This window comes from Pipistrellus kuhlii, unplaced genomic scaffold (genome assembly GCF_014108245.1).
Source record: "Pipistrellus kuhlii isolate mPipKuh1 unplaced genomic scaffold, mPipKuh1.p scaffold_m20_p_3, whole genome shotgun sequence".
Lineage (NCBI taxonomy): Eukaryota > Metazoa > Chordata > Mammalia > Chiroptera > Vespertilionidae > Pipistrellus > Pipistrellus kuhlii.
This window is the reverse complement of record NW_023425529.1, coordinates 163886939-163913095: the sequence shown is the minus strand read 5'-3', so window position 1 is coordinate 163913095 and position 26157 is coordinate 163886939. Positions and strand designations below refer to the sequence as shown.

General features: G+C 36.1%; 1 protein-coding gene and 1 long non-coding RNA gene across 6 annotated transcripts in view; one reads left to right on the top strand and one right to left on the bottom strand.

Moving 5' to 3' along the window:
- The window catches only part of HOOK3 (hook microtubule tethering protein 3), a 69147-nt gene that overhangs the window by 18016 nt on the left and 24974 nt on the right, over positions 1-26157 (top strand). For all 5 annotated transcript variants that reach the window (XM_036456586.2, XM_045588837.1, XM_045588838.1 and 2 more), the window contains 7 exons: positions 3240-3307; positions 6707-6769; positions 9139-9222; positions 16704-16867; positions 19016-19156; positions 20701-20902; positions 25660-25770. In XM_036456586.2, coding sequence (XP_036312479.1) covers positions 3240-3307; positions 6707-6769; positions 9139-9222; positions 16704-16867; positions 19016-19156; positions 20701-20902; positions 25660-25770 — 833 coding nt within the window. The remainder of the gene's footprint in view (positions 1-3239; positions 3308-6706; positions 6770-9138; positions 9223-16703; positions 16868-19015; positions 19157-20700; positions 20903-25659; positions 25771-26157) is intronic.
- On the bottom strand, positions 6149-13489 carry LOC118729223. The gene is made up of 2 exons (XR_004991159.1): positions 13427-13489; positions 6149-6258 (listed from the first exon to the last, which is right to left on the bottom strand). It is a non-coding gene; the product is annotated as an uncharacterized LOC118729223 (long non-coding RNA).

The window sequence follows — 26157 nt, the reverse complement described above, 5'->3', positions numbered from 1 at the left end:
CATTTATGACATTAACATAAGGCTTACTAAAGTGACTGCATTTACCACATAATCAACATCAGACAAGACATTCAGCCAAATGTTCCCCCATCTGCAGAGTGAGTACACAAAACCTGATAGTCACGAGGAGTGTGTGATGTTGTGTATGTGTATTTGCTTTATAATCTATAAAGCACTATACTAGGGGTGTCGAACTCAATCAGAGAAGGGGCCAAAATCTAAAATCCAGCCTAAATCGCGGGCCGAATGGTTTACTGAACAGTCATAAACTGTCATTGTGATGGAAACGCAGCAGAGTGCAGTGATGACAGCGCGGTGGGGGCCACATTGCAAGGCCTGGCTGGACGGATTTGGCCCGCGGGCCTTGTGTTTGACACATGTGCACTATACAAAAAATCGGCTTTGGCCCAGCTGGTGATGCTCAATGGTTGAGCATTGACCTATGTACCAGGAGGTCATGGTTTAATTCCTGGTCAGGGCACATGCCTGGATTATAGGCTTAATCCCCAGTGTGGGGTATGTAGGAGGCAGTCAGTCAGTGATTCTCTGTCATCATTGAGGTTTCTATCTCGCTCTCCCTCTCTCTTCCTCTCTGAAATAAATAAAAATATTTTTTTAAAAAAACAAAAATATCAGGACTTTCGGATGGTTTCTTCAGTTAGAAGTAAGGAACAATTGGTCAGAACATTGAACTATCTGACTTCTCAAATTGGAACAAATAAGTGGTGGTAAATTTGAAGAAGCAAGGATTAGTAGTAGAAAAAACACTAATAATATTGTAATATTTACTGAGTGTCTCCTTTCTGCTTGGTACTTTACTAGACACTAACAGAACAAAAAATTACTTTTTACAAATTAGGAAACTCAGACGCATAAGTATTACATGACTTACCCAAAATTTTGGGCTTGTTAAAGGCTAGGCAAGGACAAAAACCCCTATCTCACATTCAAACTTCATACTCTTCTATTAAACTGTGCTGTAAATTTTGGACCAAAAAGATAAGTTTTCAGGATCAACTCCCTGACATAGCACACCTCATCCTTCAGCATAGTCTCATAGCTCTGAACCCAATAATCATACATACTTGTATTTGGACCTCTAAGACTTTTACGTTATATTTTCACTTTTCAAAAATTGTACATTAATGTAGTTCTCATCATCATTTTATCATTTAGCATTTTACGGTGTTCGCGGGGAAGGGCCTTGACGTGGCAACACCGCTTCTTAACTAACGCTTCCCCTCTCACACCTTACTAATAACTTCCTCACCTCCCTATTCTGTTATCCTCACTGCCAGTAGGCTGTCACGATGTCTTCCTTCCCATAATCAGCGCCACTGCTTCTTCTCTTCCATGTTCACAGTCTTCATTTTGAGGGTTGTTTTAGTCATTCTAGTTACGCCATTTTCTGCAGTAGCCTTGGAATTCTGTGTTTGGTACCTTGGAACAGAATGTCTAAAAGAACTCCCTTGCATTTCAACACTCATTGGGTGCTCCTCTTTAACAAAACAAAAAATTAAATTTGGAAGAAAGGCTTGGTTTTGTTTGTTTTTTACTGAATAGTGCTTTACGTTTCAATATATTCCTATTGTTGGCCTAAGAACAATGCCTGTGATTTAAGTGTGTTGTGTACATTTGTGTTTAACCACACATTAGATTGGGTATAAAGTGTAGTTAGGGCAATACTTCCTTAAAAACATTTTTGATTAAAATATTTGATTAAAATATTAAAATAAATATTGTGAAACTGAATGTCAAAATGTCGTACTTTAATAATAAAATAGTACTATCAAAATACTTTTTTCTTTTTAACAAGTTACTTGTCAAGCAAAAGATTATAGTCCGGTATTCCAAAGACATGCATCTCTTGGCAAAAGGGACAGAACAATTTAACAATTTCACAGTAAGACTCCTTCAAATAACACTTGGAGTGCTGAGACAAGTTTTTGTGTTTGTTTTTATATGTGTGGCAGGATAACACTAAAATTTCCTAATTATTTTGCCCTTCTAAATATTTCTTATCCTATATAATAAAAGGCTAATATGCAAATTGACTGAACAACCAGTCGCTATGACGCATACTGACCACCAGGGGCCAGACCCTCAACACAGGAGCTGCCCCCGGTGGTCAGTGTGCTCCCACAGCAGGAGCACCACTCCGCCAGAAGCCCTTAGCCGGGCTCATAGCTGGCAAGTGCAGCAGTGGTGGTGGGAGTTTCTCTCGCTTCTGCAGCAGCATAAGGTTGTCTGACTGCCAGCTTAGGCCCACTCCCCACGGGGAATAGACATAAGCCATCAGTCAGACATCCCTTGAGGGCTCCTGGACTGTAAGAGGATGCAGGTTTAGCTGAAATACGCCCCCCCCCCCAAAGTGTATGAATTTTGTGCACTGGGCCTCTAGTTAAAACATATTTACCATTTTTATTGGAATCTAGCTGGCCTATTAAATTTTTTTATGTTTAATGTCACTTTTGTCATCCATTGTTGGATTTGAAAATAATAAAAACTATTTCCAGGGCTTTTTAAGAAGGCAAGCCATTGTTTTCCCCCAATTTTGTCACCACTGAGCTAAGAGATCCTTCTCTTTTTCAGCAATGGTAAGGGGAAGATTGATGAAGTTGATCCTTGAGCTTGTTAGAGATGTGAATCATTATTTTAAAAGCTCAGGGTTATTAAATATTTGTTTACCTGTGATATCAGTTTCTATGTTAAATTCATCTTAATTCTTACTCCTAAGCAGCTTTCAGATCCATTAAGATTTTTCTTTCCTATAGTAGAGAATATTAATGTTGGAATTATACACAATTCAGTACTTCTATGTCATATAAGAATAAAGCTCAGACTTGAAAGTTTTTTGTTTTTTGTTTTTTTAACATATAACAAAGAATAATGTGAAAGTAAGATAATTTTTAGATTTTTAAGAACAGTAATATGTAGTTTTTCCCACCCTGGCTTTAGGGTTTACCATTTCATAGCTTTACATTCCTGCATTCCTGTGACCATTAGCTAAGGCCTCAACTTTATAAGGAATGGTTGGGGATGGGTTTGGGTGACATGTTAAGGAAAGATAAATACTGTGATTTGCAGCCTTTACATATGGCACATATGTGCAGTCATATGAGGAATGCCTAGGCAGAATCGAAACACTGGCAACTCCTTATAAGAATTCGTGGTTAGCCTTTGCTCCCTTGACTCTCTTTAACTTGAACAGTGACATCCCAGATTGTTCTTGTTTTCAGAGTACATCCAGGCCATTATGATGATGGAAGAATCTGTTCAACATGTTGTCATGACAGCCATTCAAGAGGTACGTTGGAGCTTTGTGCTTATAGCCTGTGAGAAAATAAAGGAGCAAACATGAGTTTAAGGAATAGAAGTAGAAATTTAAAAGATTCTCATTTAAAAAATTTTTCTCTTTACACTTAAGCTAGAAGTTATCTCATTTTTATTAAAGGAAGTCATACTCATTTAAATCTCACAGTATAACTTGCTCAAGTTCACACAAGAAGTAGAGGCCTAGTTAGAACTAAGATCTAAGCATTCAGAATCCAAAGCTCATACCAGTGACCACTCTGCTGTAGTGCCTCAAGATTTTTTATTTCAGAATTATTTCTTAGTACTAAAAATTAAAAAGCAGAAAAAACTAACTGCCCAGCATTAGGGGAATGGATAAGTAAATTATGGTACAATGATATATTGGCTTATTCTGTAGACATTAAATTTTTGAAAAAAACATAGTGACATAGGGGGAAGGCTTATAATATTTAGGGAAACAACACAATGAACAGCATAATTCCATTTCTGTTAAAAATTAAAATTAAGATGAATGAAAACAAATTGCAAAAATGTTAATCATTGCCAAGTGATGGAATGATCTATACTCTTTCTTACATTTTCCAATTTTTCTATACTGAGCATTATATCTATAATCAGTAATATTTTAAAAATTAAAATCTGTGACCAAAATTTTTTTTAATTTTATGACTCTGTCCCAAGGAATTATTTAAAAATTCAGACCAAGATTGGGCATAACAGTTACTGAATTTCCCCCACGTTTCTGTTATTTTATATTATCGGAAATGTAGGGGGGAAAAGTCTATCCACTGGTGAGCAAGTAATTAAAATATGATACTTCCATTCCATGGAATATTATGTAGCTGATAAAAACTTGTAAAAAAGAAAAAAACAGCAACACACAAAATAGGAGGTATCTTATGACAAAAGGAAAACATTTTAAGCTGTCAAGTGAACAAAGCAACATATAAAATTTGTATGTATAATGAGATTTTAAGAATAGATTACATGTTTACTAAGAGCATATTCCTTTTAGTCAGTAGCACATACTTGTTTAGTACCTAATATGTAAGAGGAGGTGTGGTAGGCAGTATGAATATAATTATGAAAAAGTTAGACATGGTCTCTTGACTCACAAAGTGTAAGTCTCATGGGAGAAATGGCTAAACAAGCAATTCAGATACATTCAAGTCATTCAAAAGAAAAATGCCATGATGGGGAAAAATATAGGAGTACCTCAAAGAAGTATCTGACTCTGGTTGGGGACATTAGGGAAGGCTTTTCCAAGAAAGTGACATCTAGACCAAGCACAGAAAAATGAAATAAGGTAAGGAAAGGGCAAAAATTGTGCTTAAGTCCAAGAGACAAGAGAAAGCAAGTCCTGAATGGCATGCTGGGGGTATTAAAAGAATGCCTTTAGCAAACTTTGTAAGGTACAAATAAGAGGTGAAACGAGACAAAATCATTAGGATATTGAGCAGTTTTGTTAAGAGTCAAAATTTTGGAAAACAATAGATTTTAAGGAGAAAAGATATTGAAGTCTGTATCTGAGAAAATCAGTGCACTGAGAAGAATGGATTGGAGAACAACAAGTTAGAAAAAGGTAGAGCAGTTAAGAGACTTTAGCTAAATAATTATATAGTGAATAATGGTGGGAGGTGAACCAAGTTATAGCAGTTAGGGTAGAGGGAAGTTGACAGAGTTGAAAATTATCAGAGCTTGCATCAATTGGTTTGGTGACTGACTGGATTTAGGAGAAGAACAGTAGGTAGCTGGATAAAATTAAAGGATTAAAAAAGAGCTTTTGTAAGATGGTAGACTTTTTATTTAAGGCACATTCTGTTTATATGTGTTTAATTTTTATTGTAGTAAAATATTTATAGCATAAATTTGCCATTACTGGCATTTAGTACATTTCATAATGTTATGGAAACATTACCACTATTTAGTTCCATAACTTTTTCTTCACCACAGAAGGAAGCCCTGTACCCATTAAATAGGCAGTCCTTATTTCCCCTTCCCTGCAGCCCCTGCAACCAGTAATCGGTTTTCTGTCACTGAATTTCCCTATTCTGGATATTTCATTTAAATGGAGTCATTGGATGTGCGCCCTTTTGTGCTCAGCTTGTTTCATTTAACATAATATTTTCAAGGTTGTGTGGTAGCATGTATCAATATTTTATAGCTAAATAATATTCCATTGTCTGGGTATACCACATTTTGTTTATCCATTCATTCATTTGATGGACATTTAGGTTTTCCCACCTTTTGGATATTGTGATGTTGTCCACATTTACTTGTGTGTTTTTTAAAATGCGTTTTTATTTCCTTTAGATAGAGAAAGGCTGAGGGAGAGAGAAACATCAATCATCTGCCTCTTGCACATCCCTACTAGGGATCGGGCCCGCAACCGGGCATGTGCCCTGACCTGGAATCCAACCAGTGACCTTGTGGTACATGGGATGATGTTCAGTTCACTAAGACACACCTGCTGGGCTTCCCACATTTATTCTTTAAAAATATTTATAGCTGCCTTTTTTATTTTTTAATAGTATGTCACTTTTCGCCAAAACTAGTTTGGCTCAGCGGATAGAGCGTCGGCCTGCGGACTGAAGGTTCCCAGGTTTGATTCCGGTCAAGGGCATGTATAATACCTTGGTTGCGGGCACATCCCCGGTAGGGGGTGTGCAAGAGGCGGCTGATGGATGATTCTCTTTCATTGATGTTCCTAACTCTTTATCTCCCTTCCTCTCTCTGTAAAAAACCAATAAAATAATATATTTTTAAAAAAATAGTATGTCACTTTTCTGTATTTCTTCACATTTATTATATGCCTTTTTTATTATTATTATTATTATTGATTTCGGGGAGGAAGGGAAAGAGAGAGAGAAATATCAATGATGAGAGAGAATCATTGATCGGCTGCCTCCTGCACGCCCCCCTGCCGGAGATCGAGCCCAGAACCTGCGTATGTGCCCTTGACCAGAATCAAACCTGGAACCTATCAGTCCACAGGCTGACACTCTGTCCACGGAGCCAAATCAACCAGAGCTAGTGATGCCATTTATTTATTTTATTTTTTTTTTTTTACTGAAAAGCCCATGTTTTTTTAACGTAAAAACTTGTCTTTTTAGTGATAAGAATAAAACTTGGTTCTCGTGACTGGGCCCACAGAGAAAATTAGTATCAGAATTTAGACCTATAATTTTAAATGAAGGCATTATCTTGGAATGAAAACAAAGTTCCAGGCTGAAAAGTTGTAATGTATAAAAAAATACTCCTTTTACATTTGCGTTTTCATTTTAATTTTTATAATTCTATAGTGGCTGGGTGTTCATGTTTGTTGTGTAAGTATATTATATAGAATGTCTTTTTTGCCTCATAGTTATAATCATTTAAATCTTAATTTCAGCTGATGAGTAAAGAATCTCCCGTCTCTGCTGGAAATGATGCCTATGTTGACCTTGATCGCCAGGTATCTAATTCACATTGTTTTTACGCATGCAAAGATTGAAACGGATGATTCAGTTGAAATTGCTTTTGTAATATATATCGGAATAATTCTTTACATTTTACCAAAAATTTAAGAACTTAAGCCACTTATGGATACTACACATTTGTAATTAAATTTGTAACTTGTAAATAAAGTATTATTGCATAACCCACTTTAAAATAAATTAACTTCTTTCATTTTTTGTAATTTGTGTTTTCTAGTTCTGATTTTTCTTTTTCTATTAGTGATATGTTTCTGTATACTACATTTAACACAATAGATATTTCTCTGGGAAAGTGTATGCATTTTCCATTGGTATACATAATCTTATGATTTATCCTATATAATAAAAGCATAATATGCTAAGTGTCCAACCAATTGATCAACTGTTCAGTTGACCAGTCGCTATGACATGCACTGACCACCAGGGGGGCAGACACTCTGACCTGTATGTAGGTTAGCTTGCTTCTGGGATCTGATCAACCTGGACTGGGTGAGATGATCCTGATTTCCGATTGCCAGCTAGGCTGAGGGACCCCACCAATGCACGAATTCATGCACCGGGCCTCTAGTTTATGATAAAAAGATAGTTTACATTTTATTTCATATTATTTTTCAATTGAAGATCTCTCCTCTAACCTTCATACTTAAATGTACTAAGAAACATTGCACTGAGAAACTTAGTCCTATATTTTTAAAGGAACTCTGCAGTGTGTTTTTATGGTTTTAATGGGAGAGTTAATTTGTAATTTTAGTTATTGCATTTCAATAAAATGCAGTTAGTTACATTGTCACTTTCTGTGTTCCAGCTATTCTAGGACATCTGCCCCAAAGTTTGAAGAGAAACCTTTGTGGTCTTTGACTTCTTTCATTTCTTCTCCATAGTTTATAAAAGTTTAGCAGGAAAATCTTAGGGCATGCTATAAATTTTTTTATTATTATTGATTTTTTACAAAGAGGAAGGGAGAGGGATAGAGAGCTAGAAACATCGATGAGAGAGAAACATCAATCAGCTGCCTTCTGCACACCCCCTACTGGGGATGTGCCTGCCCACAACCAAGGAACATGCCTTTGACCAGAATCCAACCTTTCAATTCGCAGCTCTATCCACTGAGCCAAACAGGGTAGGACGGGGAATACTATAATTTTAGCTCAAGTTGTAATTGGTCCTTCCTTTACTTTCTGGTGTGTTGGGTTCTAAACTTGTTACTCTGAATGAATTTTTTTGTATTTACACAGAGGTTTGGTCACATGAAATGAGAAGCTAATATAATTTTACTTTGATCAACTTTTTCTTTTTAATAATTAAGCGATTAATTATAATTGGTTAATTGTTCATACTTTGCTAACTTAGAATTTATATAAATAATGGGGCACAACTCAGGAATATTTGGTTTGTGTTGAGGATCAGAATAATAAAAGTCTTTTATTTTAAAAATGATATACAAATTAGCCGGGACCGGTTTGGCTCAGTGGATAGAGCGTCGGCTTATGGACTGAAAGGTCCTGGGTTCGATTCCGGGCAAGGGCATGTACCTTGGTTGCGGGCACATCCCCAGTGGGGGGTGTGCAAGAGGCAGCTGATCGATGATTCTCTCTCATTGATGTTTCTAACTCTCTATCCCTCTCTCTTCCTCTGTGAAAAATCAATAAAATATATTTAAAAAAATAAAAAATAAAAAAATAAAAATGATATACAAATTAACCTAAAGTTTTAAAATGACTAAAAAACTTGTATTGAAATACACTAGCTATATATTTTAACAATTGAAACCCTTGACCTCTAGCACATACATATTTTACTAGGGTAAAAAGTCTGTTATTTAAGTCAACATTACTAAGAATCAAGTAGCCCAGATAGAAAATGTGTAGGAAAACCTGATATGCAGAAAGAACCAAATTCGAAATACAGAAAAGACAGATTTTAGGACTAAAAAATATTCAAAGTTAGAAGTGCCTTCTTTGACCCTAGCCGGTTTGTCTCAGTGGATAGAGCATCTGCCTGCAGACTGAAGGTTCCCAGGTTTGATTCCGGCCAAGGGCACATGCCTGGGTTGTGGGCTCAGTCCCCATTAAGGGGCTTGCAAGAGGCAGCCAATTAGTGATTCTCTCTCACCATTGATGTTTCTATCTCTCTCTCCTTCTCCCTTCCTCTCTAAAATCAATAAAAATATATATATTTTTAAAAAGAAGTGCCTTATTTTGATTCTTACATACAGAGGTTCTTGATTTCTCCCTGTCCCTCATAAAGAAAAGGAAGATAAATTTTAATTCCTTACTATACAAATATAATTATTAATTGTTGCCACTTCATATTGAAATGCTTATTGTATCTCTTTGTTTCCAACCAGTTGAAGAAAACTACAGAGGAACTAAATGAAGCTTTGTCAGCCAAGGAAGAAATTGCTCAAAGATGCCATGAGTTGGATATGCAGGTAAGAGTTCTGTGCTATGTACCACCTGCTTGAAATGTATCACTGTAAATACCACAAAATGTACTGTGTCCTGCCATAAGTACAATTTGTCTACAATGCAACCCTAATTAAAGAAAAATAAAGGAAAACACATTTCTGGTTAAAGATAGACTAAGCAAATACATTAATTTCCTTTCCTGAATATTTAACCATCGGCTTGGTTATAAGTAGCATGACACACTACCAGTTTTCACCAATCTCTGAAAGCCAGAAGGCAGTTGGGAACGTCTGTATAGCTAAAAGGAATAAAGAATATAGTGGCCAGGAAGAGAAGGGCAGTTTACTGAAGCAGAACCCCAGGGACAGCACAGGTACAAGGGAAGGCTGAGTGAGGCTGCAACTAGAGGTTTTATGTAGAAGAGTTAAGTCCCATCAACCCATTGCATATAGAATGACCTATAGTCAGCTTCCCAGTCAGAGCCATCTTCTTCGAATTATAGGGAGGTTAGATTGAATATTAGTATTGCAGAGTGAGGTCCTTTACATTTTTTTTCTTCTGGGTTCTCTAATTTACATAAAGGTCATTTGCTTATAGCTAAAGCCCTAAAGTGAAGCCTGTGGTACCAAATAGCTTCCAGTTACCCTTGCTGTTGACTAATTCTAAATGTGAGGGAAACCTGCTTAACAAAAGATTAAAAAAGATCAAGATAAACCAGAAACTGGTCATAGAGGAAGTGGTGAAGGTTGAAGAGATTTTTTTTCCCTTTTAACCTAGTACTGCCAGTAAAATTAGTGATACTGTCTATAAAATTAGGACAAGATGCTATTTTAAAAAAGGAAAACGTAGAGATCAAGAAACACTTAAGTAAACCTAAAATAGAATTGACAAAATTAAAATTCAGTAGAATAATTAAAAGATAAAGAAATCTCACAAATAAAGAAAATAAGAAATAAAGTTATTTTTCTGGGACTACCTCAAAATGAGGGAGCTGGGGAGAGTGTGTCAAGGTATAGATTAAACATAATGTATAAATTAAACATAACCGTGTTTTGATATTTGTTAAAACTGGATAATGGTTACAAAGGGGTGATAACATTTGCACTAGAAGCATTTTGCTTTGAAAAGCATAAGAATTGATGATTGCTTTGATGCATATAGGAAGTAGTATAATCAAAGCACACAGGTTATATAGTAAATAATATTTAGTAATAATGTAAATGTTATTAATCAGAGTTTAGAACTTATACATAAAAGTAGAGTTAATTTTACAAGCAGAATATAAATATTATCTTTGAATAATAAAAAATTAAAGTTATACATTGGGATTGGCAAACTACAACTTGCCATCTGTTTTTATAAATAAAGTTTTATTGTAGCATAGCTACACATTCATTGATGTATTGTTGTGGCTGCTTTTATGCTACAATGACAGAGTTGAGTACTTGTCACAGAGACTTTTGTCTCTCAAAGCCTAAAATAGTCACTATTTGATTTTTTACAAAAATGTTTACTAATCCCTGGTGTTACTGTAACTGCAATTTTTTCCTTGACTCTACTTCCCTGCATGCACTGACCCAGAGAAATGCATGAGCAGGAGTTTGCAGTATAGAAAGAAAAATAATTTAATACCGAATTGGTCAATATGGAGACTTATGCTCTAAAAATCCGACGCCCCAATGGAGTGTGGATTATAGATTATATGTATAAAACAAAATCACAAGACACCATGGCTTAGAGATTTCAGGGTCATGCTGGGAACTGATTGGTCAGAGGCGAGGTAAAGGTAATATACATTATTTTTTCAGGTTTTGAGGACAGTGCTGAAGTCTTTTTTCAGATCCCTGTTTGTTCTCATGGGAAATTGGCCATGTGGTAATTCCACATTAATGCTCAGGAGCTGAAACCTAACTTAGGTAAAGATACTATCTTCATCCTGCCAGAGGACCAGACTATGACCATTAGTCATGTCTGGCTCCTGTCTGCTGCTGCCTCAGGGTTTGCTGTTATTAGGGAAAGGCTAGGTCTCTGAGGGGTATATATGGAAAGAGGGGTATGATTTTGAGAGGTAGGATTTAAAACTAAATGTATCGATAATCAAAGTCATAGGAACCCTTGGTTTCACTGGTATAAACAGATTTCAAAGTGAATGGCAAGGTTGCAGAGAAGTTATGAGAGAAAAATAAGGGTAGCCCCTAATAGGGGAATAAAGATACATATGTATTACCTTAGTCAATAAAGGAATTAAAAAAAAAAGGGGGGGGGGAGTAGCCCTATAACATGAACATGACCTCTAATGTAAACTTTCTGGCTTTTCAACATTTATAATTGTTTTCTAAAGATGTGTTATTAGAAAGTAAAGGTACAGCCGAAACCAGCTTGGCTCAGTAGATAGAGCGTCAGCCTGCAGACTGAAGGGTCCCAGGTTCAATTCCAGTCAAGGGCACATACTTTGTTTGCGGGCACATCCCCAGTAGGGGCTGTGCAGGAGGCAGTTGATCAATGTTTCTCTCTCATCGATGCTTCAAACTCTCCCTTCTGCTCTGTAAAAAATAAATAAAATGTATTTAAAAAAAAAAAAGAAGAAGAAAGTAAAGGTTAGATGATAGAGATTGAGAATGAAAATAGTGCAAGAGTGATGAGGGAAGGGGAGGGCCACTAATGTTCTTGTCTTTCCAAGAAGAAAGTCAAAAACCACTTCTGTGGGGCAACAGTCATTCCATGGCTGGCTCCTTCTTGTCATTCAATCTCAGCTCAAACCTCCTGGTTTATTTGTCATAAAATATTTACTGGGCACTTAAATATGTCAAGTACTAAATTAAGCCTCCTTGAGAAGTCCTCTGTGGTCAGCCAATGTAAAGTAATCATCCAGACTCTCATATTATTCTTACTTTAACTCTCTGCATAGCACTTGCCACTCTCATTTTTGCATGTATTTATTAGTTTACTTAATATGTTTTTGTTTATATATTTAATGTGATTTGTTTTGAATATAAAACTATTCAGTGGAATAAGAACTTTCTCTGTTTTAATCATCATGGTATGCCTTGCACCAATAAAATTGCAACGTGCTTAGTATGTAGTAGGCACACAATGAATATCTGAGTGAGTGAATGAATGGTGAATAATTGAGTGAAATGAGTCAGTGAGTAGTTGTTTAAAATTGCAGAAGTGACCAGTGAAGTAGAATAGTGATATAACAATCTTTGTGGAAAGAAGAGATGTCAGAAGTTGCTGTGATTTAATTTTTCAGAGGAAGAGTCACGAGATAATGTCTAAAGTTGATAAATCAAGAAATAGTGTTGCCGAAGCCGGTTTGGCTCAGTGGTAAAGCGTCGGTCTGCGGACTGAAAGGTCCCAGGTTCGATTCCGGTCAAGGGCATGTACTACCTTGGTTGCGGGCACATCCCTGGTGGGGGGTGTGCAAGAGACAGCTGGTCGATGTTTCTCTCTCATCGACGTTTCTAGCTCTCTCTCTCCCTTTCTCTCTGTTAAAAATCAATAATATATATATATATATATATATATATATATATATATATAAAAGAAATCGTGTTTTAAAACATATTATTAAGAGATGTAAAGTAAGTACTGAAAGCAATAGAATTTAAAATAGTTAAAACTAATTGTCTCTTGCCCAGCTATCATGGCTTCGTGGTAGAATGTTGACCCATGAACCATGAGGTCACCAGGTTGGATTCTGCCTACTAGCAGTTTTGATCCTCAGTGAGGGGCGTGCCAATCGATGATTCTCTATCATCATTGATGTTTCTCTCTCTCTCTCCCTCTCCCTTTCTCTCTCTGAAATCAATAAAAATTCTTTTAAAAATTTCTTTAAAAACTAGTTGTCCCTTAGAAGTGGAAAATGTCAATAGGAAACTAGCTTTTCATTATAAGCCCCTTTGCCTTGTTTGATATTTTGCTTAAATCAAGTTTCTGTATTATTTTTAATTAGTCTCCTTTTTCTGTGTTTGTGAAAAGGATTTCTGCCAAATATATTGAGTTAAAATATTTTAGCAACCTTTGCTAGTCTGATAAGTCTAGCATTAAAGTTTTAGCCTTTATAAACTGACCAGATACCAGGTTATAAAGCAGTTTTAAAAATATATATTTTATTGATTTCAGATAGGAAGGGAGAGGGAGAGAAAGATAGAAACATGAATGATGCGAGAGGATCGTTTATTGGCTGCCTCTTACATGCTCCCTACTGAAAATCAAGTCCACAACCCAGGCATATGCTCTTCCTGGGAATCGAACTGTGACCACCTGATTCATAGGAGGTCAATGCTCCTGAGCCACACCAGTCAGACTATAAAGCAGTTCTTAACAAAATTTTTAAAAAATCTGTGTCTTTAGATCATGCCCTATGATAAAGATGCAATTAAAGTCAGAAATTAGTAGCAAATAAATTAATTTTTAAAATTTAAAATTTTAAGCCGTATACATTTATTTAAGAAAGAAGAATGAAAGAGCAGAAATGGATGAAATAGACCAGTGGCATAGAATAGAGCCATAACTCTGTTCTGAGAAAAGACATAACCCTGGTGGTTTGGCTCATTTGGTTGGAGCATCATCCTGAACCCCAAAAGGCAGTGGTTCAATTCCTGGTCACTGTACCTATCCAGGTTGTGGGTTTAGTCTCTAGCTGGGGCACATGTGGGAAGCACCAATCAATGTTTCTCACTCACATGGATCTCTCTCTCTCTCTCTCTCTCTCTCTCTCTCTCTCTCTCTCTCTCTCTCTCTCTCTCCCTCCCTCCCTCCCTCCCTCCCTCCCTCCCTTTCTCTCTTTCCCCCTTCCTCTCTCAAGAATCTATAAACAAATAATTTTTTAAAAAAAAGACTCATTTATGGAAAGCTAATAAATTATAGAACTGACATTTCAGATTCATTCATTTATTCACTAGACTTTTACTGAGCACCTACTGTGTACCATCCACTGCTCAAGTTACTGTACATACAATGAAGGTGAGGGGATATAGAAAAATAGATAAAATGTTCCGACACCCAAGGTGTTTATATTCTAGTAAGGAAGACAGACAATAAGTAAAGAATGTAGTTTTAAGTGGTGGTAAGTATTCTGGAGAAAAATAAAGCAGAAAAGGTAGAATAGGGGATCTAGAATAGGAAGAGTTAGTAGTTTTAAATCGAGTAGTCAATACAAGTGCACCACAGTAGGTGACATGGTAGTAAAATCCAAAAGAGGTTATGAGAGCAAGCCTCCCAGATTTTCAGGAAGAGCATTACAGGCTGAGCACAGGCCTGAGGTGGGAGCATGGTGGTACATCCAGGAACAGCAGGATAGTGAGGGTGGCAGGAGTGGAAGGGAGTTAGAAATCAGTCTGGAGAGGCCTTATAAGCTTTTGGAAAGACTTTGACTTTGAGTAAATGGGAAGTCATTGGAGGATTTTGCACGAAGTAGTCCTCTGATCTGTTTGTTTTAATGGAGTGTGCTTGTTTTGCTGTGTAGAGAAGAGAATATAGGGAAAATAGGGCCAAATTAAGTGGTCATTGCAGTAATCTAGGCAAAAAATTATGTTGGCTGAGGTCATCTGAATTTAGGGCTAGTGGTCCAAATGTGTTTGAAGGTAAAGCCAATGATATTTGCTGACAGATTGGATGTGGTGGAAAGATGTTAAGGCTTATGACTAAGCAATCGGAAGGATAGAGTTACCATTTACTAAGATGGGAAAGGCTGGGGAAGGACTGGGCGGAGGGTAATTAAAAGTTCAGCTTGGACAATTTAAGTTAGAGATGCCTATTGGACATCAAACTGGACATGACATCCAGGTCAGGGTTCTAGGCTAGAAAGAGAAATATGTCAGTTGTCAGTGAACAGAAGGTGTTTACAGTCATGAAACTGGAAGCCATCGCTGTGTTTAGAAAAGAAAAGTAGTGGGGTACTCTAATAGCAGGGCAAATAAGACAAAGAAGAGAGAGAAAGTATACCAGTGAGTTGGTACAGACACCAGGAGCAAGGTGTCCTGGAAGCCAAGTGAAGAAAATACTTCAATGGGGAGGATGTGATCGGTTGTATAAGTGTTCTTGGTAGAGTACTGTGACCTGGAAGTCAGCAGGTCAGCAGTTTTGGTGGAGAAGTAGAGGCAGTATGAGTTCAGAAGGCAATGGGAGATGGAGAGGGAGAATTAGAAATGTCAGGCAACTTTTGTTTTTATAGCTTTCTTGAGAAATAATCCTAATATATAAAAACACAGGATTCATAACAACCAACCGAAGGCTTGATTGAATATCGTAAGTCAGTCCTGCAGTCAGCGCTGGGTTGCTGTGGCACTGACTGCCACCGGTGTAGGCACAGTGACCCAGCATTGACTGCAAAGGGGACTGCAGATCAGGCCCAAAGAGAGGCAGAGTCTGATCTGCAGCCTCTGTGGCAGCTGTTACTCAGCTCTTATCTCTCTTTCTCTCCAGACTTCACCAACAGTCACACCTCTGTTTCTCTCTGGGACTCGGCAGGGGCTGCTGATCAGCCTGCCTCTCTGATCAGGCCCGGAGATGCTGACTAGCATAGAAAATGACCATTCAGAGCCAAATTGGTCGGCACATGAGGGCAGTTGAGGGGGGGGGAGATCAGGCTGGCAGAGGAGGGCAGTTGAAGGTGAGATCAGGCCAGCAGGGCAGGGCAGTTAGGGGCAATCAGGCAAACAGGCAGGTGAGCGGTTAGGAGCCAGCAGTCCCAGATTGCAAGAAGGATGTCTGACTGCAGGCTCACAGGGATCCGGACTAAAGCAGCAGTCAGACATCCCCCAAGGAGTCCCTGATTGGAGACGGTGCAGGCTGGGCTAATCTGCAGTCCCCTTTGCAGTCAGTGCTGGGTCACTGTGCGTGGGCCAGATGGCTCCGATAGCCAGCCAGGCTGAGGGACCCCACCCATGCACAAATTCATGAACTGGACCTCTTGATATATAATAAACTACTCATATTTAAAATGTACAAGTTTAATAGATGTTAACATATGTATGAACATGTAATATCACCACAATCAATATAATGAACCCATCAACCGCCAAGTTTCTTGTGACTCTTTGTAATCCCCTTCCAGTCCCAAACTGCTTTCTGTCCCTATAAATTATTGTAGCTTGTATGTTCTAGAATTTTATATAAAAGTACTCATACAGTGCATACTGTTGTGGTTTGTTTGTTTTTGGTCATACTTCTTGCATTATTTTGAGATTTATTCATTTTGTCATTATGAATAGTTAATTCTTTATTATTAAAATAATATTCAGTTGTATGGATATACCCCAGTTTACTCATGCATTCACTTGCTGATGGACATTTGTGCTGTTTCCAGTTTTTCTTTACTTCACATGAAGATGCATAATGTTGAATGTTTTAAGTGAAGATTGATTGTACTTTTTATTTTATTATTTTTTATTGTACTTTTTAAAAAACAGGTTTTAATTTATCATGGTAATTCCCAGGTGATTATGCCAATGCCAGTGTCATTGGGAGAAATAACCGCTGTCTTCCTTTCTTCTAACAGGTTGCAGCATTGCAAGAGGAGAAAAGCAGCCTGTTGGCAGAGAACCAGGTATTAATGGAAAGACTTAATCAATCTGATTCTATAGAAGATCCTAACAGTCCAGCAGGAAGGAGGCATCTGCAGCTCCAAACTCAATTAGAACAGCTCCAAGAAGAAACATTCAGGTAAAAAACCACTCACTAAAGTCTGATTTTTTAAAATTTGGTAACTAAGTCTTAAAGTTAAGAATATAGTATTAGTACTATTGGGTAGCTGCAGACCAAGGATACTGTGTAATAACTTTCCAAAACTCTTCCCACATGACCTGAAATAGCTTTACATCTAGGAACAATTCTATTAAAGCTACAGCTTCATTATTACTTGAAGACAAAATACCCCAACTGAAATATAACTAACTATGAATGAAAGGAAGAAAACAAACACCAGCCCCATCCCACACACCTGTCCTACCCCAGTTCTGCCAGGCAAGAAAGGCAGACGGAGGAACACATTAGAGGAAGACAGAAGAACACTAGTGAAGGGACCTATGGGTGAGTTGGAATAATCACCAAAAAGATTAAATTCACTCAAAATCTGAAGTCATTTTTAAAACAAAAATGGAGATTAGACCACAAACTGCAGGGAACAAATGTCAAAGTAAGTACATTTTCTTATATTGTTATATATACAGATAGAGAGGGAGGAAGGGAGAGAAAGAAACATTGATGTAAGAGCGGAACATCAATTTGCTGCCTCCTGCATGCCCCCACCGGGGATTGAGTCTGCAACCCTGGCATGCTCCCAGACCAGGAATCGAACCAGCAACCTTTTGGTGCACTGGACAGTGTTCAACAAGCTGAGCCACACTGGCCAGGGCAGTACATCTTAATGGGTCTGATGCCATAAAAAGATACTGGAACTAAAGTTAAAGAGATTGGTACTCTTTTGAGTACTCAGTTTAAAGAGACACATACAAATGCCAAGTGCATGATTTCTAGAGACAGATTTACTTAAAGGACAAACTGATTTAAAGGGACAATCTCCTAAACACACCTGGGAGAGGAAAAGTTGTTAAATATTGTGGAAGGAAAAGTTAGATTCTTACATTACATCATATACCAAAATGAATTCCAGCGAAATTGAGAATTTTAATGAAACCGTATAAATACTAACAGACTACATAGGATTAAAATGACAAACACCTTTCTAATAATATACTAAAAGTGGAAATTATATAGTATAAGATTTATCAATTGAATTACATAAAAACCAACTAAGAATTTCAGTATATTAAATACATAAAGATTATTAAAAGTAAATAATGAGCCGAAACCGGTTTGGCTCAGTGGTAGAGCGTCGGTCTGCGGACTGAAAGGTCCCAGGTTCGATTCCGATCAGGGGCATGTACCTTGGTTGCGGGCACATCCTCAGTAGGGGGTGTGCAAGAGGCAGCTGGTCGATGTTTCTCTCTCATTGATGTTTCTAGCTCTCTATCTTTCTCCCTTCCTCTCTGTAAAAAATCAATAAAATATATTTTTAAAAAAAGTAAATAATGATAAATATTTGTGACATTAGAGATAAAAAATCTTATAAATCTAAATGAGGGATTTATATTAAGAAAAACAAATTAAGAAGTAAAAACAGTATTATCCACATTTTGGGAGATAAAAAGACCTGAATAGAAATCAGACTGGATACAGCGGGGAGGGGAGGAAGATCTGGGAGAGATAATAGATCAACCGAAGGACTTTTATACATGCATATAAGTACAACCAATGGACACAAAACTCTGGGGAGGGAGGGGATGTGTGGGAGGGAGGGAGGGGGCAAAAAAAAAATCAATAAAATATATTAAAAAATTAAATATAAAAAAATAAAATAAAATAAAATAAAATCAATTCCCCCCCCAAAAAAAGAAATCAGACTGGAGGATGTACTCTAAGTGTTAATAGTGGCTTTCTATTTAGGATGATTCATGATTTTTTTAATCTTTTTTTGCTTTTCTGTATTCTGTAAATTTTCAACAAAGAATATAAATTTTATAATTAAAAATAAAAATGTAAATAAATTACATTTTCTATATTTTGAAAAGTATTACTTGATGTCTAAATTTCTAAATAAAGGAATGGTAATTAGTTTTTATCTTTTCACTAGCCTCAGAATATTAGAATCCACTTTTTAGGATAATGAAAACTTAGAATTATAGTTCATGGTCACGAAAGTAGGAGACAAATTCAGGAAGAGTTTATTCTCATGCTTTTTATTTCTGTTTACTAAGGAGAATTATTAGACAGTAAATAGTACTCTCTTGGTTTGTTTTGTTTTGGTTACAGACTAGAAGCAGCCAAAGATGACTATCGAATACGCTGTGAAGAGTTAGAAAAGGAGATCTCTGAACTTCGGCAACAGAATGATGAACTAACCACTTTGGCAGATGATGCTCAGTCTCTAAAAGATGAAATAGATGTTCTTAGGTAAACAATCTTCCCATCTTTGTACAGTGCCAGACCTGTCATCACCCAGGCCATTTCTTCCACCAATGTTACAAGCTCTAGGATCTCTGGGCACAGTAGGTTGTTTAAAAGACGGGCCACCTGGATTTAGATCTCAGTGCCATCATTTATTTAACTTCCACGTAAACATTTTCTCATCTGTAAACATGAAAATAATACACACACACACCTCAGATTTATATGTGAAGTTAGGTGAGTTTATATTTGTAAACACTGGAACAGCCTGACAAATAAGTGCTATATAAATGTTTGTCAATAGAAATTAATCTCTGACCATTACTTTATACTTGTATATCTCTGGAGCTTTTCTTATTACTATTCCTTTTCTTTAATTTTGAGTCCTGCAATCACTTGGTCTTCCTTTTTCTCAAATACTGTCATATCTCACAAGGCTTCATCTCCTTGATGGGCCTTTTTATCTTCACCTCAGCTATTTGCTCACTAGGAACCTCACTCCCTATCACTTCATTTTTCCACTATTGCCATTCTTGTATAATCTATCCTTTGTTGGATCATTCTAACCATCTATAGTTTACACTTTTGCTCTGAATCCTGAGGACAAATAGAGAAATTCACATAGTGATACAGTTTTCTCCTACTGCAAATTAATAAGCTTACTCTTCACTGGTTCTTACCACGGGTCCTCCATTCTGCTGCTCATCAGAGATGGCTCTGTCTCCCATTTCTCTCCTGGGTATGACATATTTTCATAACTCTTCCCACCTGCATGCCCATCGCACCCCACCTCTCTCATGCCTCAGGCTCAGTGGATGACATTATCTCCTGCTGCATGGAGGTAAGGCCATGGACTGTTGAACTCTCCATGTCCTAATCTCCTGCACCTCCTGAATTCCCTGCATTCCCACTAATCTTTTCTGCTTCTAGAAGACAGACTTGTTATTATTCCTCCTGTCCAGTGCTAATTTCCTCTTCAGTGCTCCAGGTCTTCTTGCTTACACAGGGACTGTGTTACATGATTATTATTTCTCTTCACATTTGAATCTTCCTCCTTAGCATATATGTACATTTAGGTCTCTCTTATCTTAGAAAAGGGAGAGACTTACTACTCTTTCCTTCCCTCCAGAACAAATTTAGATTATACAGGGTAAAATTTATATTCTCTCCTTAATGCCCTAAAATTTGCCCCCACCTGCCCCAACTACTTCACTGAAACAGCTGTTCTAATGGCCAAATCATTTGGACACTACCCAATTTATTTTGCTCTTTCTACCACTGCATGTGTGTCTGCTGGCTACAACCCCAACCCTTCTACCTCCTGCTATACCTAGTCTTGCTTTCCTTAAATTATATAACGTTTGTCATTACAATTTTTGCTGTAATTTGGTTATATTTTTTAACCTGAGCAAAAAAATTTAACCTGGAATTATCTTTGGTCTTATAATTTGATTAGAATGTGTTATTATCTCACGATCCCTCTTATTTTAGCACTATCTAAAACAGCTATATAATTGTGAATGTGTTTCTGATTTCCCATCTTACTCTAGACATTCTTCTGATAAAGTGTCTAAACTAGAGGGCCAAGTGGAATCATATAAAAAGAAGCTAGAAGACCTTGGTGATTTGAGACGGCAGGTTAAACTCTTAGAAGAGAAGAATACTATGTATATGCAGAACACTGTCAGTCTAGAGGAAGAGTTAAGAAAAGCCAATGCGGCTCGAAGTCAACTTGAGACCTATAAGAGACAGGTAAAAGAATCGTAACGGCTTCCTGATGACATTTTCGAGCAGATTCTCCGTTAGAACCCAAAATCTAATTTTGGCTTATCCAAAAATCTACTGACTTGCTTTTACGGTGTTCGAATTTTACCTACGAAACTTAGCTCTTTTCCAGAGCTTATTAACTGGTCTCTATAGTAGATCCTTTTATTGCTCTTCATTTTTAAATTTATTATATAATTCTTAACTATGCAAAAGTAAAAAAAGGAATACATTGCATCCATGCTTAAAAAATAAAATATGCTCCTTATAGTAACCACTATGCTTTTTTTGGTTTCCTTTCAATGCATCTCTCTATTCCAGCGATTTTTCAACCTTTTGCATCTCGTGGTACGCGTAAAGTAATTGTTAAAATTCTGCGACATGCCAAAAAAATTTATTTTTTACTGATCTTACCCAAAAAAGGGTATAATTTTGGTTCATTCACACCGACTGTTATTGTTGTGTTGGCTGTTGTCAGTTTTTTATTTGACAATCTAAGGGGGGAAATGTCAGCCCCCATACTACATAGTCAGGTATTGCATGTTTTAAAAATCCTTGGGGCACACCAGGGTGCTGCGGCACACCGGTTGAAAATCACTGCTCTAGTCTTTGTTTTGATTAATCCTCACCTGATGACATTTTTTTCCATTGATTTTTAAGAGAGGGAGGGAGAGGGGTAGAGACAGAGAGAAATATCACACATCAATTAATTGCCTCTAGCATTAGCCCCAACCAGGGCTGGGTATCAAACCTGTAACCCAGGTATGTGCCCTTTATTGGGGATTGAACCCCAGACCCTTCAGTGCTCAGGGAATGTGCTAACTATGGAGCAACACTTGCCAGGGCACTGCTGCTCTATTCTTTTACTGCATATGTATATTTATTCATATGTATGTAGATAAAATTTATAGCATTTTGACCTGTTTTAAGGCTATACAGGGCAAAAGTAGGTTTATAGTTGTGAGTATGTGAGACAGTTTATTCTTGTATTATTTATTAACTAGAGGTCCAATGCACGAAATTAATGGCAAGAGTAGACCTTCCTTCCCCTGGCTGCTGGCACCGGCTTCTCCGGCACCCGGGACCCAGGCTTCCCTCTGGCCACCAGCAGGTACCCAGGACCCAGGTTTTCCTCAAAGCACGGATTTCATCTGAAAGGTCATCTGGAAGGATGTCCAGTCTAATTAGCATATTGCGCTTTTATTATTATAGATTATTGTATTCTTTTCCATACAAACAACTGTAAACCTACTTTTGCTCCAACCTGTATAAATTATAAAGTAAAAGAATTCTACTATAATTTACTTTTGCTCAGTAGTATATTTGTGAGATTTGTTTATGTTGATAGGTATATAACTTTCTCCCATTCATTTGTACTGCTATATAGTATCTTATTATTAATAAATGACTATACCATAATTTACCCATTTTCCTGTTGAAGGACAGATAGAATGTATCAACTTTTTATTTTATATTACAAGAAATGCCACTGTGAATAAATAGTATTGAATTTTACCTCTTTTACATATATGTGAAAGTTTTACAACTATGTGGAATTTCTTCCATAGAATATGTTCATTTAACTAGATACTTCCCATTTATTCTCCAAAGTGACTGTATTATCAGCAAGAAGTTTGCATGATTTCCCCCTCCGCATCAACACTAACAATATTATCAAACTTCAAATTTTGACAATTGGGTAGATATGAAATGATCTCTTTATACTTATACTTTGTTTTGCATTACCCTAATTACAAATATATTTACTGATCACATTTATTTTGTGAATTGCCTAGTTTTATCTTAGAATCATTCTAAAAATTGGATTATTTTCTTATTGATTACTGAAAGTTCTTTATATGCTCTTGATATTAATCTTTTTATACATATACTGTTTCCTACCAATCTGTGACCTATCATTTTTAGATTTTTTGAGATTGTTAATTTTAATATAATGAATTTTAAATATCTTTTTCTTTATGATTAATGTTTGTTATGCCTTGTTTAAGAAATCACTTCCTACAAAAGGATATAAGATTAATCTCTGTTTTCTTAACAAAGATTTAAAGTTTGTTTTGCACATTTATGTCTTTGAGCCACATTTTTTGTGAAGGGTGAAAGGTTAGGGATACTTTGTCTGGACAAGCAGTCAACCTAGCAGCACTTACTAATAGTTTCTTCCACAGTGCCTACAAGTCTAACTTACCATATGCCTAAATTTCCATGATATATGTGGGTTTGTTTCTGGGCTCGCTCTTTTACTTTATTGGTCTATTTGTCTATTCTTACACCAGTACCTCATGATCTTATTATCTATAGATTTTTAGTAGCTTTGATATTTGGTATTATTGCACCTTGCTCTTTTTTAGAATTGTCTATTCTTAAACCTTTTCTTTCCCTCTATACCCAACACTTTTGGGAATTGAAATTACATTGATTCTGTTGAATAATGTAGAGGATAAATGAAATCTTTATGATAATACTATTTCTATCAGCAAATATAATATATTTCCATTAAGTTTTATACTTGTAAATATCATGCACATATTTTGTTATATTTACTTTTGATATTTTATGTACTTGGTATTTAAGAAAGTTTATCATTTTCAGCTTGCTGCTCATTTATCTGGTTGAAATTGATTTTTGTACACTGATTTTGCAACCTTATCAAATTTTCATATTATTTCTAGTATTGTCAGCTGTATCTTTTGCCAAAAGCAGCTTTCTTTCTTTCTACTCCGTACTCTCTTTTTCTTCTTAATCAGCATGTCTGACCTTTAATACTATTTTAAATAAAAGCAATACTAATAGACAAACATTTTTGTTGATTTTATACAACATGCTTTAAACATTTTACCAGAATAAGGATTGCTATAGTTTTCTGTAGCCACCTTTTATTAGGAGAAAGGAATTCCACTGCATTTCTAATTTGCTCAGGGTGTCTGTCTTACATGGATATTGAATTTAATCAACTTTTCCTGAGAGACTCCTATGGTGCTTCTCCTCTCTATTAATGTGACAAATTATATTACTGGGTTTTTCTATGCTTAAGCCATCTTTGCATTCCTGAGATAAACTTAGTTTGGTCACTGTGGATTTATTTGTTGTTTTCACCTTGCTAGATTTGCTTTGTTAATTTTACGTAGAATATTTTGCCTCAATGATTCACTTGGACTTTTCTATTTAACACTTTTCCTCATCTCATTTTCGCATCAGAATTGTACTAGCTTGTTAAGATAAGTTGGAGAAGTTTCAGTAGAACAGCCATGGCAGGTTTTTTTGGGGGATACACTTTCCCCCTACATTTTATTATAACATTTTTAACATATAACAAGGTTTTAAGAATTAATGAGCTTGAGTGTGAACTGATAAATAAATGTAAATGAAGGGAATTATAAATGAGATGAAAAGGTGTGAAATTAAAAGAATTTATCTAATTAGAGTCCAAAGGAGAGAACAAGAATTGTAGAAAGATGTTATTTGAAGGAAAGAATGGCTAAACATTTTTCAGAACTAATGGAGGACATCAGATTTAGTGTTAACAATGAATTACAAAGTAAATAAAAAATATCTACGCCTAGAAATGCTGTAGAGAAATTGTATAAAACACAAATTCTATTTCCTATCTGAAGCTTAATATGCTTTTTCATTGATAACATTTTTCTTTCTACAAGGAGTCTTTAGATGTACTTTCAAACCAGCCTGATCATTTTTAATGGTCTCTTATTCCTTTCATAATTTAGATTTCGTTCCTTATCTTTAAAGTATTAAATCTAATACTTTATATCTGATAATTACAATCTAAAATCCTTGGAGGTCTTATTCTACCATTTTATTGTTGTTGTTATTGTTATTAATGTTTTTCTGCTGACTGTTGTTGGCATTGGCTTATTGCTTTTAGGTCTTTGTTCTTTAGTGTGGCTCATCTTTATCTTGGGGAATACTGGAAGGCCTGGTTTGAGGTGGTATTCGTCCAGACAGTGTGGGTTTTGTTATGTCAGATTTACCAAAAGGACTATTTTAAATTAATTAATGGGCTTAATATTTGCCAGACAAGGCATGTGGTAACATTTTTAAACACAAATCTATGTATTAGAATGTATTGCATATTTTCAAGTTATACTTTTTCAAACTCAGAACATTCACTTTAAGAAAGGCAAGTTTTCCTATTGACTTTTCCAATTGATGGATTTTCTTCTCATCCACCTATTTACCGACTCATCTTTTTGAGACCAAGGTGGTTTAACAGCCGTCTGTCTCCCATTAAATTCAAAGCTCTGGGTTCCTGGTTTTGATCATTTGTACCTCTTGGCTTCTACATGTAATTCCCACTCCTGTTTCAGCAAGTGAACATTGTTACTTTAGATCAGGGATAGGGAACCTTTTTTTTCTGCCAAGGGCCATTTGGATATGTATAACATTGTTTGCTTAATATAATTCACTTAATATAAATTTATGTTGCTTCTGGATTTATTGCATTTCGAGTCCCACCTGCGGTTGCCTTGGCAGAGCCTGACCAAGTGATTTCAGAGGCCTTATGTGGTGGGTGGGCCTGACATTCCCCAGCTTTAGATTTCAGAACTTAGTTGTAGATTTTTGTTGCCAGTTCTCTCCATTCAGCGAGGCTGCTGTATCATACACATTTAAAAAATATATATTTGTGGGGAAGGAATTTTTGTAGAAGAAAATAGTAATAATTTCTAATGTTTGAGATTATAAAAATTAATGCTATCTTTCTGTATCAGGTAGTAGAACTGCAGAATAGGTTATCTGAAGAATCGAAGAAAGCAGATAAATTAGATTTTGAATATAAGCGGCTAAAAGAAAAAGTTGATAGTCTTCAAAAAGAAAAGGATGTGAGTATATATATTAGGGAATTTGGTTTTGAGCACTACTAATATTAAAACAGATATTTAATTCGTGCTTTGTTGTTAATTCCTCCTATTTATAAGTTTAAAAATTCAAATCCTACTTATTTTTAACTTTAAACTTGAGATTCATATGTATATTTTAGAAATAGATATAAAAGATTAAAAGAATGTTTTTACTTCTAATTTTATATATATTTATATTCTAATATGTTCTTTATTGTTTTGCTCATGCCTTTTTGTAAATTTATGTAGTGTTTTTGTTTTCTGTATGATTATTATAGAAGACACAATTCTTTTGGTTGTTATCCAGCTTTTTTGAACCCCTTAAAAATATTTTTTCCGTCATGATTTCAATTATTTAAATTCTTTGAT